The sequence below is a fragment of the Anolis carolinensis genome, unplaced genomic scaffold, assembly GCF_035594765.1.
Source record: "Anolis carolinensis isolate JA03-04 unplaced genomic scaffold, rAnoCar3.1.pri scaffold_19, whole genome shotgun sequence".
Lineage (NCBI taxonomy): Eukaryota > Metazoa > Chordata > Lepidosauria > Squamata > Dactyloidae > Anolis > Anolis carolinensis.
In genome coordinates this window covers 1,681,053-1,702,062 of record NW_026943829.1, presented here as the reverse complement: position 1 = coordinate 1,702,062, position 21,010 = coordinate 1,681,053, and the positions used below count along the sequence as shown (strand labels likewise).

The 21,010-nt window shown below is 38.5% G+C and overlaps 2 protein-coding genes across 3 annotated transcripts in view; both read right to left on the bottom strand.

Annotated features, from left to right (window-relative positions):
- Positions 1-222: 222 nt before the first annotated feature.
- On the bottom strand, positions 223-17,670 carry LOC134294723 (Fanconi anemia group A protein-like). Its single transcript, XM_062966349.1, has 9 exons — positions 17,582-17,670; positions 16,119-16,252; positions 14,877-14,972; positions 14,660-14,733; positions 13,129-13,241; positions 12,948-13,024; positions 10,585-10,618; positions 8,024-8,090; positions 223-454 (listed from the first exon to the last, which is right to left on the bottom strand). Coding segments are annotated over exons 3-9 (381 nt in total). The 5' UTR covers positions 14,892-14,972; positions 16,119-16,252; positions 17,582-17,670; the 3' UTR covers positions 223-453.
- Positions 17,582-21,010, bottom strand: part of LOC134294722 (Fanconi anemia group A protein-like) — a 17,932-nt gene continuing 14,503 nt past the window's right edge. The window contains exons 10-11 of one of the 2 annotated variants that reach the window (XM_062966346.1): positions 17,794-17,903; positions 17,582-17,657 (exon numbers count right to left, since the gene is read on the bottom strand). In XM_062966346.1, coding sequence (XP_062822416.1) covers positions 17,829-17,903 — 75 coding nt within the window. In that variant the 3' untranslated portion in view covers positions 17,582-17,657; positions 17,794-17,828. Of the gene's footprint in view, positions 17,658-17,773; positions 17,904-21,010 lie in introns of those variants that run through there. The other variant, XM_062966347.1, reaches the window with a different exon arrangement.

Genomic DNA, 21,010 nt, shown 5'->3' with positions numbered 1-21,010 from the left:
AAGTGGTATTTAAATCCTGGGGCATTTAGTACCTTATCACACAATTATACGTCATTATTATTATTATTATTATTATTATTATTATTATTATTATTATTATTCTATTTTACCCTACTTTTTCTCTATCATATCAAAGTGGCCAGCACTAAAAGCTGTAACAACATGTGAATCAACATCTAACACATAATAAATATTAAAATAGAAATAAACAAAATATTTTTAAATATATACAGTAGTTAAAAGCAATAAAATGATTAAACAAATCTATTAAATGACATCAAACACAGCATCCTGGGGCATTTACCGTTTGGTCCAGTTGTTTGGTCTCTGCTCCTCCTTTTTGCTGGTCATTTTCCAGACTCTCTTCGTTCTTTCGGTCACTTTCCTCCTTCAGCCTGGAATCATCTTTCTCCTCTTTGGATGTGAGATCATCCTCTATTTCTTCATTGGTTATCTATAGAAATTAAACAAAATTAGTCCAGCTCAGCCCATAGGACTGGTTTCTCAACCTTTTTCTGACATTAAAGCATAAACTGTACTTGTATAAATAAAGCAGAGGCAAAAAAATAGAGTACAAAAACAGCCATTTAAATAAAATAAAATATTAAAATGCAATTAAAACATTTAACTCCATACATTAGGGTAAATCACGGGAACCATAGGCTTAGCCCGGGCCGTTCCATTAGTCTGTTACACATCTTTCATACCTATTATTGCACCAAATAATAGTTCTCTATTATGCAATGCAGTTTGCCTTTTACCGTGTTTCCCCGAAAATAAGACAGTATCTTATATTAATTTTTTCTCCCAAAGATGTTCTAGGTCTTATTTTCAGGGGATGTCTTATTTTTCCATGAAGAAGAATTCACATTTATTGTTGAACAAAAAAATGAACATTTATTATATACTGTACAGTAGTTGTCATCATAAAACAGCATAACCAGACAAACTGTGAATCCTATCAAGAATTTCTTGTTACTACCAATATTTCCATGTACAGCACTTTATGGTATGTACATTTACTGATCCTGCATGCTCTAGTGTTCTGTTCGGCGGGCATGCTTCTGAACAAAAACTTTGCTAGGTCTTACTTTTGGGGGAGGCCTTATATTTAGCAATTCAGCAAAACCTCCACTAGGTCTTATTTTCTGGTGATGTCTTATTTTAGGGGAAACAGGGTAGTAGTCAATGTTTTTGTAGTCAACGTCTTCAATACATTGCTAGATTGTAAATACGGTAATTACTAGATAACGTTACCGTGTATTGAACTGCTTTTTCTGTCAATTTGCTGCTAAAACAGCAAAAGGATCGCTTAAGACAGGCCTGGGCCAACTTGGGCCCTCCAGGTGTTTTGGACTTCAACTCCCACAATTCCTAACAGCCTACCGGCTGTTAGGAATTGTGGGAGTTGTAGTCCAAAACACCTGGAGGGCCCAAGTTGGCCCAGGCCTATGCTATGATGATGATGCCGGGACACTAGACTCTTATTGATGCCACCAATTGATACACATAAAAGAATAATAATAATATTAATAGTAGTAAACAGTAGGCGTGAGGCCCTGACCAGTTCGAAGGGGTTGCTGAGCTCCTGCCCTTTCCTCCTCCGCCTCCGCCCGGCGCTCCTTCCTTCCTCCTCGTCCTCCATCGGCCTCTTCCTCCGGCAGCGCCTGGCCCCGGGACTCCCCCCCCAGAGCCGGCCCAAGATAATTTTCAAGTGTAAGCAAATAGAAATTTTGGTGCCCCCCCCCACACACACCAAACCACATGAACGGGCCAGCAGAGCATTGGATAAGCAAAAATGTTGGATAATATGAAGGCCAAGTGTGAATAACTGCAGTTGATCACTTTGATTAGCATAGAATAGCCTTGCTAGACATGGTTATGGTTATTGAGCATTATTCCTAGCAGTGCAATAATTGAGGACTTTTTAAGTATTGACCACTGGACTGATTCTGGACTATGATTTTGAACTTATGTGGTTGTAATTGTTGTTTTTAGTAGTTTTTGTTTTAATGTTTGAGTTTAATTGTCATTATATTATTGGAATTTGTATGTCGGCCATTGAATTGTTGCCAGTTGTGAGGCCACCCTGAGTCCTCTTCGGGTGAGAAGGGCGGGACAGAAGTATGGGAAATAAATAAATAAATAAATAGTTAAAAAAAGGACAGTAAAAAAAAGGACAGTAAAAAAGAACACTCAAAAACAGGGGAATTCCAAACATGAAACAATCAGGGCCAGCTAACACCTCTCAACAAAGATATACAAACCCCACTTGCCTAGTTTCCAACACACCTCACAACCTCTGAGGATGCCTGCCTTAGATGTGGCCCTCCTCTGGACACTTTCCAGCATTATTTGGCAGAGAAAGGAGAAAGAATTTGGGCCCTTCCACACAGCTCTATAACTCAGGATATCAAGGCAGGATAACCCACATTACCTGCTTTGAACTGGATTGTCTGAGTCCTTACTGCCATATATCCCAGTTCAAAGCACGTAATGTGGGTTATTTGTTTGAAGCCATTCTTCCAAGTTCTAGTCTCCAAGGCAGAAGGCAACAAGCTTGGTCCATCCTCCCTATGACTTCCTCTCACATTATTATACATGGCCATCAAGTCTCCTCTCAACCTTCTCATCTACATGCAAAACATGCCCAGATCTTTAAACTGCTCCTCATAGGGATTATTCTCCAAAGCCTTGATCATTTCAGTCACTCTCCTCTAGACAGATTCATGTTATCATTTAGTATTACAGTAGAGTCTCACTTATCCAAGCCTCGCTTATCCAAGCCTCTGGATTATCCAAGCCATTTTTGTAGTCAATGTTTTCAATATATCATGATATTTTGGTGCTAAATTTGTAAGTACAGTAATTACAACATAACATTACTACGTTTTGAACTACTTTTTCTGTCAAATTTGTTGTATAACATGATGTTTTGGTGCTTAATTTGTAAAATCATAACCTAATTCGATGTTTAATAGGCTTTTCCTTAATCCCTCCTTATTATCCAAGATATTCGCTTATCCAAGGATTAGCTTGGATAAGTGAGACTCTACTGTACTCATTATTTTTCCTGGAAACTTTCCAAGGCCTGAAGATAGGAGGTATGGTGGCACAACGGGTTAAACTCTTGTGCCAGCTGAACTGTTGAACTGAAGGTTGGGTTGCCGACCTAAAGGTTGCCAGTTCGAATCTGCAAGACAGGGTGAGCTCCTGTCCGTCAGCTCTAGCTTGTAGGGACATGAGAGAAGTCTCCCAGTAGGATGGTAACACATCTGGGCATCGCCTGGGCAACATCTCTGTAGATGGCCAATTCTCTGACACCAGAAGCAACTTGCAGTATGTTCTCAAGTCGCTTCTGACAAGGAAAAAAAGCTGATGGTTTGTAGATCAGTCATAAAGAAATTACCATAAATAAATGTCTCTTAAATATTTTGCCAATATCTGCTTATTATTCCTTCTATCCAATAGAGAAAAGTTCCATAATAACCTCAGGCCCATCATGAAAGTTGGGCAAGGTTACCTTCCGTACAATTTACAGAATCTTTCACCTAGCATGAACACAGAACTTTTGGTAGGTAAAGGTAAAGGTTTTCCCTTGACGTGACCGACTCTTGGGGTTGGTGCTCATCTCCATTTCTAAGCCGAAGAGCCGGTGTTGTCCATAGACACCTCCAAGGTCATGTGGCCGGCATGACTGCATGGAGCGCCGTTACCTTCCCGCTGGAGCGGTACCTATTGATCTACTCACACTTGCGTGTTTTCAAACTGCTAGGTTGGCAGAAGCTGGGGCTAACAGTGGGCGCTCATTCCGCTCCCGGGATTTGAACCTGGGACCTTTTGGTCCGCAAGTTCAGCAGCTCAGCACATTAACACACTGCGCCATCAGGGCTCCCACTTTAGGTAGCTCTGCTCAAATGAAATCATCCAAATGAAATCATTACAAAGGAAATCCAGTTAGTTCATCCTTTCATAGACCAAAACAGTTTAATGGAGACACCCAACCCACATAAACTGGATTACTCAGGATGAGGTCAGAAATAACCAGTCAGCTAATCATAGAATCATATGGGACATCCAGTCCCAAACCCTGCCATACAGGAAAAGCACAATCAAAGCACCCCCAAAAGATGGCCATCCAGCCTCTATTTAAAAACCTTAAAAGGAGAAGCTTCTACTGAACTATGAGGCAGTGAGTTCCACTGCTGAACAGCTCTTACAGTCAGTAAGTTCTTCCTAATGTTTTCTGTAATTTGAACCCACTGCTCCATTGAGTCCTAGTCTCCAAGGCAGCAGAAAACAAGCCTGCTCCTTTTAGATCAGGGGTCCTCAAACTTTTAAAGCAGAGGGCCGGTCCACGATCCTTCAGACTGTTGAGGGGCCGAATTATCATTTGAAAAAAAAAAAACGAACAAATTCCTATGCACACTGCACATATCTTATTTGTAGTGCAAAACAATAACAATAACAATGAAAGACCAATACAATATTTAAAAATGAAAATAAATTTAACCAACATAAACCTGTCAGGATTTCAATAGGAAGTGTGGGCCTGCTTCTGGCCAATGAGATAGTCAGGTTAATTAGGATTATTGTTGTTGTGTGTCTTCAAGTCATTTCAGACTTTGGGCAAGCCGAAGTCCAAAATTATTTATTTATTCATTTACTACATTTATTTACTACATTTATATCCCACCCTTCTCACCCTGAAGGGAACTCAGAGCAGCTCTATGTACATACAATATATTATATTATTAGCATAGCACAATATTAGCATTATATATTACTATATTGAACTATACCACTATATGTAACATTATATGTAATATATAACATATAATTAATATTATTATATGGTATTATTATTAGTATTATATTGTATAAAATGATAATATTATTATCAATATCATATGTATATACAATATATTATATTATTAAAACTGATATAAAAATATTATATTATAAATGAGGGTGGGGGCCAGGTAAATGACCTTGGAGGGCCGCATCTGGCCCCCGGGCCTTAGTTTGGGGACCCCTGTTTTAGATATTTAAACATGGTGATCATGTCTCCTCTCAACCTTCTCTTCTGCAGGCTAAACAGACCCAGCTCTTTAACCTACTAATCATAGGGAAGGTGGGAGCCCCCAATAGCACAGTGTGCCAGCAGGACTGATGACTTGCCCGTTCGAATCCAACCTGGGGAGAGCACGGATGAGCTCCCTCTATTAGCTCCAGCTCCATGTGGAGCGGTCTGAATCAAGGTAAATCAGGATGGTGGCGATGAGGAGAGCAGCCAGTTAGGGAACATTTAAAAAATGGTAATCAAAGATATGGGAAATAAAGAACATGGACAGACTGACTTTCCTGATGAAGAAGCATAATGGAAAACCAATCAAAGAAACAGGAATATATAAGAAAAGGACAGACACAGATTGAAGGAACTCCATAACTGAAATAAGAAATAGCCAACCCAGGCAACATAAAAGGGGGGCACAATCTGCCCCCTAATAAAATAAAACAACTACTCCTCTACATCCAGCAACTTGCTCCACAAAGAGACTAGACTCATTGAACCGAAGATCCAATGGAATATACCGATCCTCTCCCCCTCACCCAATCCCCCCTCCCCCACCACGAATTCCATGTTTTTTCTTTTATTTTTAATTGTAAATTAAAAAACATCAATTAAAAATATTCAAAAACAATTTTTTTTTATCATGACTGTATGCATTGCATTGCTGCTGCTGCTGACTGACCTGAAGGTGGGCACTGACTGGGCAGGCAGGCACAAGTGAGATGGTTTTAACAGCAAGATAGAAGCTGCTCTGCTACGATCAGTCAGCCGGGCCCTATCACCTCCTGGCTGGCTGTTCCACGTGGTGGGTGGCTGGAGGCTATGCCTGCACAAAAACAGCCAAAATGGCTGATGGGAGTCCTGTGCGCGTGCGCATAGAAGTCCCATCGGCCATTTTGAGTGATGGCATGCCAGTCCTGTGCATGCGCTGCACTCAGGGCCTCCATTGCCGGCGCCAGGACAAAGAAGCCCCATCGGCCATTTTAGGCGATGGCATGCCAGTCCTGTGCCGTTGTGTGCATGCGCTGCACTCAGGGCCTCCATTGCCGGCGCCAGGACAATTTGGACAAACACTGTGACCGGAGCAAAACGGGGGTGCTGCCAAGGACTCCACACAGCGCCCCCCCTCGCCTGCGCCCGACGCCAAGGCGTAATCTACGTACTGCATTGGACCGGGCCTGTCCCCCCCTCAGACGCCTCAAAGCCCGGCGCGACATCACCTCAGACCCAGCCCGGGCCGGAAAAGACAGCGGACCGGAAGCGGCCTCCGAGAGGACCCGAATGAGAGCAGGCTGAGAAGGCGCTTTCCGGCTCCTCCGCCCGCCTTCAGAGCAAAAGCGCATGCGCTAAAGGACGGGCCGCTCTCCCATTGGCTACCCTGAAGCGGGCCTTATTTTTGCTAGCCGGGTTTTTTTGCACATGCGCAGAAGGGATTTGGCTTGGTTTTTTTTTCTATCACTGGGTTTTCAAAGGGAGAGAGTCATAGGCACTTTAAATATATATCTATATCTCTATATATATCTAAACATTTATTTTAAATTGTATATATATATATATATATATATATATATGATAAATATCATAAATATATAAATATATTTAAATATGGCTGATGGGAGTCCTGTGCGCGTGCGCATAGAAGTCCCATCGGCCATTTTGAGTGATGGCATGCTAAACTGATTCCTGTTTACTTTATGCCCAATCTCTGAAATTGCTGAAGGGTCAACAATGGAAGGCTTGGCATAAAGTATCGATACAAGCAACTGGTGGGCAGAAATCACATTTATGGAGAAATTAGCGTTTCGGAGGAGACAATGGACTCCAGGATGTTAATAGTGATTGGTTTCCCTTTATTGCAAATGTCAAACACAACAGAAAACTTTATTTGGAACCATTATGGTATCGTTTGGCACAATGCTTTGATACAGCTCATCATTTCATCCCATTGTGTTGTCAAAGCCTTTCATGGCCAAAATCACTGGGTTGCTGTGAGTTTTCCAGACTGTATGACCATATTGCAGAAGCATTCTCTCCTGACGTTTCGCCCACATCTTTGGCAGGCATCCTCAGAGGTTTGTTGGTGTTATTCCAGATAGGAAACAATCATAGGAAACCTCCCAAATGAAATCCAACAGGCACCCTCCCTCCTATCTTTTTTTTAAAAAAGTGAAAACTTGGTTGTGGGATCAGGCTTTTGAGCGATAGAAGCAACATCAATTATAATTATAATGTTTTAAGACATAATGACAGACGCAGATCGGACTCAATGTGTCTTGAATGTATATTTTTATGAATGTTTTAATGTAATTAATTTAAATTGTAATGAATTGCAACTGGAATTTTTTATACATATGTTTTATATTTGTAAACCGCCCTGAGTCCTGCTTAAGGGGTGAGAAGGGCGGGGTAGAAATGTTGTAATAATAATAATAATAATAATAATAATAATAATAATAATAATAAGTCCTAAACGCTTGGAAAGTGTTTGACTTGTGAATTTGTGATACGAAATCCAGCATATCTATCTTGTTTGCTATGTCATACAACGTCGTTGTGTCAATAATAATAATAATAATAATAATAATAATAATAATAATAATAATAGGGCCAGCTAACATCTCCCAGCAAAGGATTCCCCCAGGCAGGATGCAACCAGGCTTTGAAGCTGCAAGGCTATTCAGTGCTAATCAAGCTGGCCTGCTGCACCATTCATAGATGTGGGCAAAACATCAGGAGAGAATGCTTCTGGAGAACTCACAGCAACCCATTTCATCAACACATCTCTCCGGAAAAAGGAGATATGTGTTGTTGAAGGTTTTCATGTCCAGGATCACAGGTTTGTTGTGTGTTTTCCGGGCTGTATGGCCATGTTCCAGAAGCATTCTCTCCTGACGTTTCACCCACATCTATGGCAGGCATCCTCAGAGGTTGTGAGGTAGAGATGCTCACCAGCTTTTTGCAGCCTTCAGGGAAGAAGAGCCTTCCTGCTTCTCTTTGGCCACAGAATCAAGCAGCCCTAAAACACAAAACAAACAAACAATTATTGAAAATATATTGTCTGAGAAATGATTATGAAAGGCCAATAGATGAAAGTATTGCACTGTATGCAGCAAACACTTGCAATGCATGTATATTTGAATGAACGAAAATAAATAAACATTATATATTTAAAGGTTAAACAATCCAATGGGGAAATATGCATTCAGTCGCAAAATGATGCTCATCCTTTTAAAAATCTGACCTCATTATGAGAAGGAGGGAAAAGGAACCATTAAGGCAGAGGCAGGGAAGGCATTAACCCCGACCTTGAACCACTTTGGGATGTGCCATTTAAGCAACACGGAAAGCATGTCCTGATAGGGATGCTCCAGATGTCACTGGGGCACCATCTCCAAGGAAGGCTTCCACATGGCAGCGCATGAGAAAAACTACGGCTGGAAGTAGATTCTAAGAGTTTTCATAACTTTTGTATCAGGTATTTTAATATGTATGTTTTTATATATTTTACTGGAGCACCCAGTGGCGCAATGGGTTAAACCCTTGTGCCGGCAGGACTGCTAACCTGAAGGTTGCTCATTCGAGTCCAGAGAGGATGCAGATGAGCTCCCTCTGTCAGCTCCAGCTCCCCGTGTGGGGACATGAGAGAAGCCTCCCACAGGATGGTAAAAACACCAAAACATCTGGGCAATGTCCCCTGGGCAACGTCCTTGCAGACAGCCAATTCTCTCTCACCAGAAGCGACTTGCTGTTTCTCAAGTCGCTCCTGACACGAAATAATAATACAGTAGAGTCTCACTTATCCAACGTAAACGGGCCGACAGAACGTTGGATAAGTGAATATGTTGGATAATAAGGAGAGATTAAGAAAAAGCCTATTAAACATCAAATTAGGTTATGATTTTACAAATTAAGCACCAGAACATCATGTTATACAACACATTTGACAGAAAAAGTAGTTCAATACGCAGTAATGCTACATAGTAATTACTGTATTTACGAATTTAGCACCAAAATATCACGATATATTGAAAACATTGACTACAAAAATGCGTTGGATAATCCAGAATGTTGGATAAGCGAGTGTTGGATAAGTGAGACTCTACTGTATAATTACTATGTTTTAATATGCAATTTTATATATCTATTTGATTATGCTGTGTCTTGCCTGGAGCCGAAAGGACAGGTAAATAAATAATAATAACAACAACAACAATGATGATGATTATGATGATGATGTAATCCAGGATTGTTGTAATCCAGAGAAGCCCCCACAACGATGGTAAAAACATCAAACATCTAGGCGTCCTCTGGGCAACGTCCTTGCAGACGGCCAATTCTCTCTCACCAGAAGCGACTTGCTGTTTCTCAAGTCGCTCCTGACACGAAATAATAATAATATATATTACTATGTTTTAATATATAATTTTATAGATGTATTTGACAATGCTGTGTCCTGCCTGGAGCCGAAAGGAGAGACAGGTAAAATAGTAATAATAATAATAATAATAATAATAATAATAATAATAATGACACAGTACGAAATCCAGCATATCTATCTTGTTTGCTGTGTCATAAAATAATAATAATAATAATAATAATAATAATAATAATGTGTTGTTGTTGTAATCCAGAGTAACCCCCACAATGATGGTAAAAACATCAAACATCCAGGCATCCTCTGGGCAACGTCCTTGCAGACAGCCAATTCTCTCACACCAGAAGCGACTTGCAGTTTCTCAAGTCACTTCTGATACTATATATATATAAAACTATGTTTTAATATGCAATTTTATAGATGTATTTGACTATGTTGTGTCCTGCCTGGAGAGACGGGTAAATAATAATAATAATAATAATAATAATAATAATAATAATAATAATGATAATAATAATAATAATAATACGTCATCACACAGCCCTAGAAACTTGGGAAGTGTCCGACGTGTGATCCAATACAACTGCCAGCAGAGTGTCTGCTGTGGCCTCATCTTGTTGTGTTTCAAATAAATAATAATAATAACAACAACAACAACAACTTTATTTTTATACCCCACCACCATCTCCCCAGAGGGACTCGGGGCGGCTCACAGATATAAAACAAGCATACAGTGGTATCAAATTTTTAAAAAACACACAAAATTAAATGTTTCAAATAATAATAATAATAACAACAAAAACACAGTCCTAAACACTTGGGAAGTGTTCAAGTTGTGATTTGGTGATAACGAAATCCAGCATATAGGTCTCGTTTGCTGTGTCATACTGTGTCTTTGTGTCAATAATAATAATAATAATAACGACATATTGTTGTTGATGTAATCCAAAACAACATTTCTCTGATCTACTACTCCCGCTCCGTGTTACAGCTCCATCTCCTAAATTCTACTCTACAAACATAGTTGCAATTGAAAAGCTAATTATGTACACAGCACGACAATTATATACACAGTCAGCAAACTCCACTATAATTGAGATCCCAATGCAATTGCTTTCCATGCCAAAGAACTTACATGCCAGCATCCTCCCAAGGACAGCACAGTAAATCTGTGAAGACAAAAGGCAGACATTAACTTTGAAGCCATTCCGAGTGAATGACAGGCCACATTGCTCTGCCAGCCATTAACTTAACAGATCCTCCCTATGGCTCGAGGCTGGATACATCATCATTAAAACAAGAGATAAAACACTATCAAAACACATACAACAAGGGTTAAAATCTGCTAATGAAATGCAGATTAAAATTCACAGATTAATTCAAATAATAATAATAATAATAATAATGAATTTATTAACCGCCTCTCTCCATGGCTTGAGGTGGGGCGCAACGTCATTAAAACAAGAGATAAAACTCTATCAAAACACATATAACAAAAATTAAAATATAAGTTAAAATCTGCTAATGAAATGCAAGTTGAAATCCACCAATGAAATACAGATTAAAAGTCACAGATTAATTCAGATGATGATGATGATGATGATAATAATAATAATAATGAATTTATTAACCGCCTCTCTCTACGGCTTCAGGGGGGGTACATTATCATTAAAACATGAGATAAAACACTATCAAAACACAGATAAGAAAAATTAAAATATAAGTTAAAATCTGCTAATGAAATGCAAGTTAAAATTCACAGATTAATTCAGATGATAATAATAATAGTAGTAGTAATAATAATAATAAATGAATTACCCGCCTCTCCCTACAGCTTGAGGTGGGGTACAACAACATAAAAACAAGAGATAAAACTCTATCAAAACACATACAACAAGAGTTAAAATACAAGTTAAAATCTGCTAATGAAATGCAGATTAAAATTCACAGATTAATTCAAATAATGATGATGATAATAATAATAATAATAATGAATTCATTACCCGCCTCTCCCTACGGTTCGAGGTGGGGTACATTATCATTAAAACAAGAGATAAAACACTATCAAAACACATATAACAAGAGTTAAAATACAACTTAAAATCAGCTAATTTAATGCAGATTAAAATTCACAGATTAATTCAGCTGATAATAATAGTAGTAGTAATAATAAAAATAATAATGATGAATTTTTAACCCATAGTAGTAGTAGGAATAATATAATAATAATAATAATAATAATAATAATAATAATAATAATAATAATAAATGAATTACCCGCCTCTCCCTACAGCTTGAGGTGGAGTATAACAACATAAAAACAAGAGATAAAACTCTATCAAAACACATATAACAAGAGTTAAAATACAAGTTAAAATCTGCTAATGAAATGCAGATTAAAATTCACAGATTAATTCAAATGATGATGATGATAATAATAATAATAATAATAATAATAATAATGAATTCATTACCCGCCTCTCCCTACGGTTCGAGGTGGGGTACATTATCATTAAAACAAGAGATAAAACACTATCAAAACACATATAACAAGAGTTAAAATACAACTTAAAATCAGCTAATTTAATGCAGATTAAAATTCACAGATTAATTCAGCTGATAATAATAGTAGTAGTAATAATAAAAATAATAATGATGAATTTTTAACCCATGTAGTAGTAGTAGTAGGAATAATAATAATAATAATAATAATAATAATAATAATAATAATAATAAATGAATTACCCGCCTCTCCCTACAGTTTGAGGTGGGGTATAACAACATAAAAACAAGAGATAAAACTCTATCAAAACACATATAACAAGAGTTAAAATACAAGTTAAAATCCGCTGATGAAATGCAGATTAAAATTCACAGATTAATTCAGATGATGATGCTGATGATGATAATAATAATAATAATAATGAATTTTTAACCCATGTAGTAGTAGTAGGAATAATAATAATAATAATAATAATAATAATAATAATAATAATAATAATAATAATAAATGAATTACCCGCCTCTCCCTACAGCTTGAGGTGGGGTATAACAACATAAAAACAAGAGATAAAACTCCATCAAAACACATATAACAAGAGTTAAAATACAAGTTAAAATCCGCTGATGAAATGCAGATTAAAATTCACAGATTAATTCAGATGATGATGCTGATGATAATAATAATAATAATAATAATTATTATTATTATTAATTTAATATTTTCGCATCATCCGAAAATACATCACACAGTCCTAGACACATGGGAAGTGTTCGACTTGTGATTTTGTGAAACGAAACCCAGCATATCTATCTTGTTTGCTGTGTCATACAACGTCGTTGTGTCAATAATAATAATAATAATAATGAAATAATTCAATGACAGAACCCAAAACCTGCTTCACAGGCCCTTATTCTATTCATAGTCATTGCTACAGTGGTAGGAAAGCCTGTGTTTACAAGCATTAATGGTCCTCATTCATCCCATTCCATCCTTACTTTGGACAGCCTTGGCGACTTCTTTCCTGGCTCAGACGTCTTCGGAAATCCGTGACGAAGGAAGACAGATGCCAGGCCTAAAGACAAAGGGCAAAGCTACCATCAATGGACAAAGCTACCACCTTCCTCCCCAAGGCTGGGTGTCCCAAAGGTCAGGGTTGCTTTCGGCTCCTGATGTTACCTGTCAGGAGGCTCCCCAGGTGCTCTGAGTCCAAGGAAGAGCTTTCTGTTTCGCTGCACAAAAGGCAAAGACCACGGCACAGCCAATCCACCAACGCAGACGTGTCTGGATTACTAGGAAGACACACAACACTGCAGTTGACCTAAACTCTCTTTTGTAAATTGCGTTTTCAACTAAATGTCCCAGTATCCCCTAAACAGAAGGATTCTGTAGCCCCAAAAGGCAATTATTTATTTATTTGCGACATTTATATCCTGTCCTTCTCACCCCGAAGGGGACTCAAGGCAGCTCACAATTTATATGTACATACAATATATTATATTATTAGCATAGCACAATATTAGCATTATATATTACTATATTGAACCATACCACTATACTGCAATATTAGCAATATTACATGTAATCTATAATATACAATTATAATAGTGTATTATTATTATTGTATTACATTATAATATTATCAATACTATATGTATACAATATATTATATTATTAGCATAAAACAATATAAGCATTATATATTATTATATTGTACTATACCCCTATACTGCAATATTATTAGCAATATTACATGTAATATATAATTATATTATATTGTTTTTTTATTAGTAATGATATTGTATTACATTATAATATTATCAATACTATATGTATATACAGTAGAGTCTCGCTTATCTATTATTGATACAAAGCTGTCCCAGTATACACCTTTAAGAGGGGAAATTGACATTTTAATGCAAATTTATAGACATATATATATATATATATATATACACACAGTAGAGTCTCACTTATCCAACATAAACGGGCAGGCAGAATGTTGAATAAGCGAATATGTTGGATAATAAGGAGGCATTAAGGAAAAGCCTATTCAACATCAAATTAGGTTATGATTTTACAAATGAAGCACCAAAACATCATGTTAAACAACAAATTTGGCAGAAAAAGTAGTTCAATATGCAGTAATGCTATGTAGTAATTACTGTATTTATGAATTTAGCACCAAAATATCACGATATATTAAAAACACTGACTACAAAAATGCGTTGGATAATCCAGAACGTTGTATAAGCAAGTGTTGGATAAGTAAGACTCTTCTGTATATTGTACTATACCCCTATACTGCAATATTATTAGTAATATTACATGTAATATATAATATACAATTATAATAGTGTATTATTATATTGTATTACATCATAATATTATTATCATATAATATATTATATATGTATATACAATATACTATATTATTAATATCATAGTCAGAGCTGTTTGACAGTGGAATATCTGTGATGGAGTCTTCTTCTCTGGAGGTTTTTAAGCTGGAGCTGGATGGCCATCTGTCGGGAGGGCTTTGATTGTGTCTTCCAGCCTGGTAGAAGGGGGTAGGACTGAGGAGTCTTGGAAATCTCTTCCAACTCTGAGATTCTATCTTCGTCTCCCAAACCCAAACGGTTGCAGGTAAAATCCTGTCAAATTATATGTCAAGATGAAAACACACACAATGTGCAAAGTCCGGATTTACTTTTCCAGCAGCTCGTCCAGGCTCAAGAGGCCTTCTCTGTGGAGGTGCCATGCCATGTCCAGGGTGAGTGGGCTCTGAGGACAAAGCACATTGGGTTTGCAGTAAGAGCATGAATCTTGCAAAGATAGTTGCTGCCATTATTATTGACGCAAAGACATAGTATGACACAGCAAATGAGGAGCACTTGCGGAGCTGGTTTCTTTCTTTAAGGCCTGACCTGCATTTTCCACATTTCTTGAGCAAACAATGATGGGCTGAAAGCATTCTGGGAGGCCAGATCCTTCAAAGTGTTCAGCAGGCAAGACAACTTTTCCTATAGTTGCAAAAGAGAACAGTGTGGTTAAGGACTATCGACAGAAATATTATTTTGGATTCTATGAATTAGTCTCCTGTTTTAATATTGTATGTTTCTTGTATGCTTCTTGTCAATTTTAACAATTGTTTTATTGATATAGATGTTTTACTGGTATAACTGTTTTATAGTTGTGTTGCTGATATTTGTTTTATCAGGCTAGGCCCCATGTAAGACGCCCTGAGTCCCTTCGGGGAGATGGGGCGGGGTATAAAAATAAATTTATTATTATTATTATTATTTAACTCACTGCAAGAAACACGTTTTGTCAATTAATGCTCTGCCTTTCATTTTTTTTTTTCTGCCTAAGTGTAGTATCTTTCATTTGTCCTTGTTGAAATTCATTTTAAGTTTTGGGCACTCTAGTCTGTAATCTGTTAAAAGTCATTTTGAATTCTGATCCTGTCCTCTGGAGTATGAGCTCTCCCTCCTAATTAGGTGTCATCTGCATATAATCCAGTTCAAAGCAGATAATCTGGATTTTATATCGCAGTGTAGAATGGGCCCGAGTCTTCCATTTTGTTCTTCTCTTGTGAGCATGGAGAGAGACAAGATGTTTCCAGAGAGATCGATAGCTAGGCCTTAACTTTAGGTAAAAGTTTTCCCATGACGTTAAGTCCAGTTGTGTCTGACTCTGGGGGTTGGTGCTCATCTCCATTTCTAAGCCGAAGAGCCGGCATTGTCCGCAGACACCTCCAAGGTCATGTGGCAATTGGCATGACTACATGGAGAGCTGTTACCTTCCCACCAGACCTATTGATCTACTCACATTTTCATGTTTTTGAACTGCTAGGTGAGCAGAAGCTGGAGCTGACAGCGGGAGCTTACCCCGCTCCCTGAATTCGAACCATCAACTTTTCGGTCAGCAAGTTCAGAAGATCAGTGGTTTAACCCACTGCACCACCGCGGGCTCAGGCCCTTACTTTACTATATAGCATTGCTGTTCTTTCAGTGGAGCCTTTGTAACTTGTGTAATTGCTGGAGCTCATTTTGCTCTACTGAAGAAGGTTCTGATCTGCTAAACTGCTGCTGCTGCTGCTGTTGCTCCTTTTGAGATGCTTTTTCCCTTTTTGAAATTGCCCAACATACTACATTACCGCTCCTTACTCTTGGCTCTCCTTTCAGCAGCGTGGCCTGACCAGACTCCGCAGAGATCTTCTCCAGGTTCCTTGCAGCCGTTCTGGCCGAGAGGATCCCCACCGGCAAACCCAAGGCAGTGGCTTGATCCTGCAAAGCAGAGACTGGGAAGCAAAGGAAAGGCACAGATCAGGACATAGATGAAGAAGGCAGGCCGTCTGGCAGGAAAAATTGGATAGAAACCCTGCCATTGTCTACATTTGTGGTGGGAGTACACCTCCTAGCATCCATATACTGCCTTTGCTGGCTTAGGGCGATGCAGCCCATCTACACCCAAAACTCTTGAACATTTAAAGGTTTGTTTTCATCATGTTTCTATAATAATAATAATAATATTATTATTATTATTATTATTATAGAAACATGATGAAAACAAACCTTAAAACAGACTGACAAAGTTCTGGAACACAACACACCAGACCTCACAGTTGTGGAAAAGAAAAAGGTTTGGATCATTGATGTTGCCATCCCAGGTGACAGTCGGATTGACGAAAAACAACAGGAAAAACTCAGCCACTATCAGGACCTCCAGATTGAACTTCAAAGACTCTGGCAGAAACCAGTGCAGGTGGTCCCGGTGGTGATGGGCACACTGGGTGCCGTGCCAAAAGATCTCAGCCGGCATTTGGAAACAACAGGCATTGACAAAATTACGATTTGCCAACTGCAAAAGGCCACCCTGCTGGGATCTGCGCACATCATCCGAAAATACATCACACAGTCCTAGACACTTGGGAAGTGTTCGACTTGTGATTTTGTGATATGAAATCCAGCATATATATCTTGTTTGCTGTGACATAATAAAATAATAATAATAATAATAATCCGAAAATACATCACACAGTCCTAAACACTTGGGAAGTAGTCGACTTGTGATTTTGTGATATGAAATCCAGCAAATCTATCTTGTTTGCTGTGTCATAATAAAATAATAATAATAATAATACATCACACAGTCCTAGACACTTGGGAAGTGTTCGACTTGTGATTTTCTGATATGAAATCCAGCATATCTATCTTGTTTGCTGTGTCATAATAATAATATAATAATAATAATAATAATAATAATAATAATAATAATAATAATAATACATCACACAGTCCTAGACACTTGGGAAGTGTTCAACTTGTGATTTTGTGATATGAAATCCAGCATATCTATCTTGTTTGCTGTGTCATAATAAAATAATAATTTTATTCTTATACCCCACCTCCATCTCCCCGAAGGGACTCAAAGGGCTTATATATGGCACAAAGTGATTAAGGCAAAGCATAAAATAAACGTACAGTATAGTACAATAAAATAAAAACTATAGCATATAAAAAACAAGAATCCTGGACTCGTTGAGCTGAATATTCTTATCTGGCTGAACAGATTGACTTGGATTTGTTTCAACCATTCTTCCTGGCCAAACAGGTCCTCTTTCACTCACCCAGAAGCAGTTCTGAGGATTCTCGGCCTGAATTATCAGGAATTAATAATACTTCTTTACATACAGAACTTCCCACCTGGAGAAGATAAAAAGGGAAGAGGGATCAGAGTGATTCCTAAGCAGCAAGGAAAACAAACACTCCACTTCCCACTCTATTCCAAATGCAGCCTATTAACTAGGAATGTTGTTGCTTTTGGCATTTTTTTTCTTACTTCACGGAGGAGTTCGTCCAGGTTCTGATGGCAACTCAAGACACGCAGGGCTTTTTCCTGCAGTCGCTGTCCATTTCGACGCCCATGTCGCTGCTTCTTCGATCTTCCCGCTGAGCATAAAAAAAGAGAAAAGAGGCAAATGCATTGGGTCAAGAAATGGAGATAACCAAATGAGTATCAGTAAAGACTAGAAAACAATTTGATTGAGCTTTCAAATTTGATAGGCTTTCAAATAACAACTAGCAGTGCTAATTATTATTATGTATGCCAGAACTTAATCAACAGACCCAGTCTTTTGAACTTGAACACGCCCATCTGTATTTTAGAATGTGTTTATGAATGTTGATGTAAGCTAATAATTTTTAATCTGATTTACTGTACAGTTTTTATATGTGTGTTTTATTGTAAGCCGCCCAAATCCCCTGTTGGGTGAGAAGGGCGGGATATAAATATTGTAATAAATAAAATAAAAATAAACAAACATCTTTCAGATAGGACCTCTGAGCATAAACAGAGTGCAAATACCCTTATTTGTTTCATTTATTTACATCACTTTTACCCCGCCCTTCTCACCCATAGGGACTCAGGGCAGCTTACAACAGTCGGCAATTTACATTGCCCAGAACACATTAAATAAAACAATAACAAAAGCAATAAACATTACAACAATACCACATCAATTAAAAACTATTAAACTCCATGACAACATGAATTATAAAATTTTAAAATGCATATGTAGTTAGATTCATCCCTTTGAGTGGGCCTCTGAGAATACAGAGTGCAAATACCTTTCAAAGGCCTCTGAGCATCCAAATACCTTTCCTAGAAGACCTCTGAGAATGCACAGAGTGCAAATACCTCTGAGCATGTAGAGTGCAAATACCTGTCGAGGAGGCCTCTGAGCATGTGCAGAGTACAAATACCTTTGAGCATGTACACAGTGCAAATACATACCGAAGGCCTATGAGGATGCACAGAGTTCAAATACCTTTCAGAGAAGGCCTCTGAGCATACAGTGTGTTTAACTCTTAGTATGCACAGAGTGCAAATATCTATCAGATAATGTCTCAAAGCATGCACAAAGTGCAAATACCTCTGAACATGCAGAATGCAAATACCTTTCGGGGAAGGACTCTGAGCACGCATAGAGTACAAATGCCTTTTTGAGAAGGCCTCTGAGCATGCATAGAGTACAAATACCTTTCGGGGAGGCTTCTGAGCATGCACAGAGTGCAAATGCCTTTGAGATAAGGTCTCTGAGCATGCACAGAGTGCAAATACTTTTCAGGAAAGCCTCTGAGCATGCATAGAGTACAAATGCCTTTCGGGAAGGCCTCTGAGCTTGCACAGAGTGCAAATGCCTTTTGGAGAAGGCCTCTGAGCATGCACAGATTGCAAATACCCATTGAGAAGGCCTCTGAGCATGCACAGAGTGCAAATACCTATTGGAAAAGGCCTCTGAGCATGCACAGAGTGCAAATACTTCTGAACATGTACAAATACCTTTCAGAGACAGCCTCTGAGCATACACAGATTGCAAATAACTTTCGGGGAAGGCCTCTGAGCATGCACAGAGTGCAAATGCCTTTCGGGGAAGGCCTCTGAGCATGCACAGAGTGCAAATACCTTTCGGGGAAGGCCTCTGAGCATGCACAGAGTGCAAATGCCTTTCGGGGAAGGCCTCTGAGCATGCACAGAGTGCAAATACCTTTCGGGGAAGGCCTCTGAGCATGCACAGAGTGCCCCTCTTCAGTAGCCACCTACCCAGGAGGACAGAGAGGGTCATTTTGGCCCCTCCTCGCCCTTCTTTTTCTTCTCTCTCCAGCATTGCCGGACTCCTCCTTGGCTCCTTTTTCTTCAGTTCTTCCTCCTTCAAAACAACCCAGAAGCAACCAGCGCGCCCTGCAACCCCATTGGCTGCCTCCTGTGCATCCTAGCCAATGGGAATGAAGGACATAGGCGGGGCCCATCTCTCGCTCACAAATCCCGCCCCTGAAGTAGGAGGCCATTTTAGTAGTGGCAGCGAAATTTGGCAGCCATCTTTGTAAGGGAAGGAGAAAGAGAAGGCTTTTCCCAGTCATTGCAGAGGGAACCAGACACTTTTTAACGCATGCGCATTAGCAACCCATTGCTATTATTGATACAAAGCTGTCCCAGTATACACCTTTAATAGGGGAAATTGACATTTTTATGCAAATTTATAGACCCATAGCAACTTATATTTCTGGATTTGTTTGGTATTTCTTCCAAAATTATGTATACATAATTTTGGGAGCAAATGTAAACAAATTATATATAATATGAGTGATGGCATCACGGCAACCCACAAAACAACAAAACTACAGGCCCCCCAACCTCGAAATTTGACAACACAACCCATCATCCACGCCTCTAGGTTGATACAACAAAAAGAAAAGAATAATAACGTCCTAATTAGAGGGAGAGGAATAATTGTTTTTATCCAATTGCTGCCAGTTAGAAGGCTAAGCTCCGCCCACTTGGTCTCCTAGCAACCCAATAAAAATAATAAAAAACACTAAAAAATTGATACAGTAAAATACTATAATAACAGAAAATAACTAAAAATAATACAAGAAAATAATAAAATATAATAAATAAAAATATAACTTACAATAAAATTAATTAAAAAATGCAAATAACATCAAATAAAAATTACACAACAATTTTTAACCAATACCACCACCACTTTGCCACAGCAACGCATGGCCGGGCACAGCTAGTATATATATATTTGTGTATGTGTATACATATGTACATTATATGTATATGTATGTATGTGTATATATATACATTATATGTATATGTATGTATGTGTATATATATATACACATACTGATGATGATGATGATGAGTATCTGGGCTCAATGTGATGGAATCCTGGGAGACGTAGCATTACAAGGTCTTCGGCCTTCTTGGCACAAGGATGCAAACTACAACTCCCTGGATACCCCAGCATTGAGCCATTGCTAGAGTCCAAGTGGGGTCAAACCGCATTAATTCCACAGTGTAGACACACTTAGGGAGTGCCCAGGGATCCCTGGCGTTGACTCACAGAAAAATGTGTCATGTAGTTTACCAAAGGTGAGAGAGCAAGAGTGTGTGATAATGGCTGGTAAATATTGAGCCTTGGCAAATAATGACGGAGCCGGAAAGGAATGGATGACATTCCTTGCATCTAGGTTTGAATCCACATCAT

Bases quoted from the DNA above. Each gene is read 5' to 3' on its own strand.
- LOC134294723 (XM_062966349.1), bottom strand. The intron at 13,242-14,659 runs GTAAATCCGGAC...GTGTCTTCCTAG, and splicing joins CTGGACGAGCTGCTGGAAAA to TAATCCAGACACGTCTGCGT. The intron at 10,619-12,947 runs GTAAGGATGGAA...TTGTCTTCACAG, and splicing joins AGTCGCCAAGGCTGTCCAAA to ATTTACTGTGCTGTCCTTGG.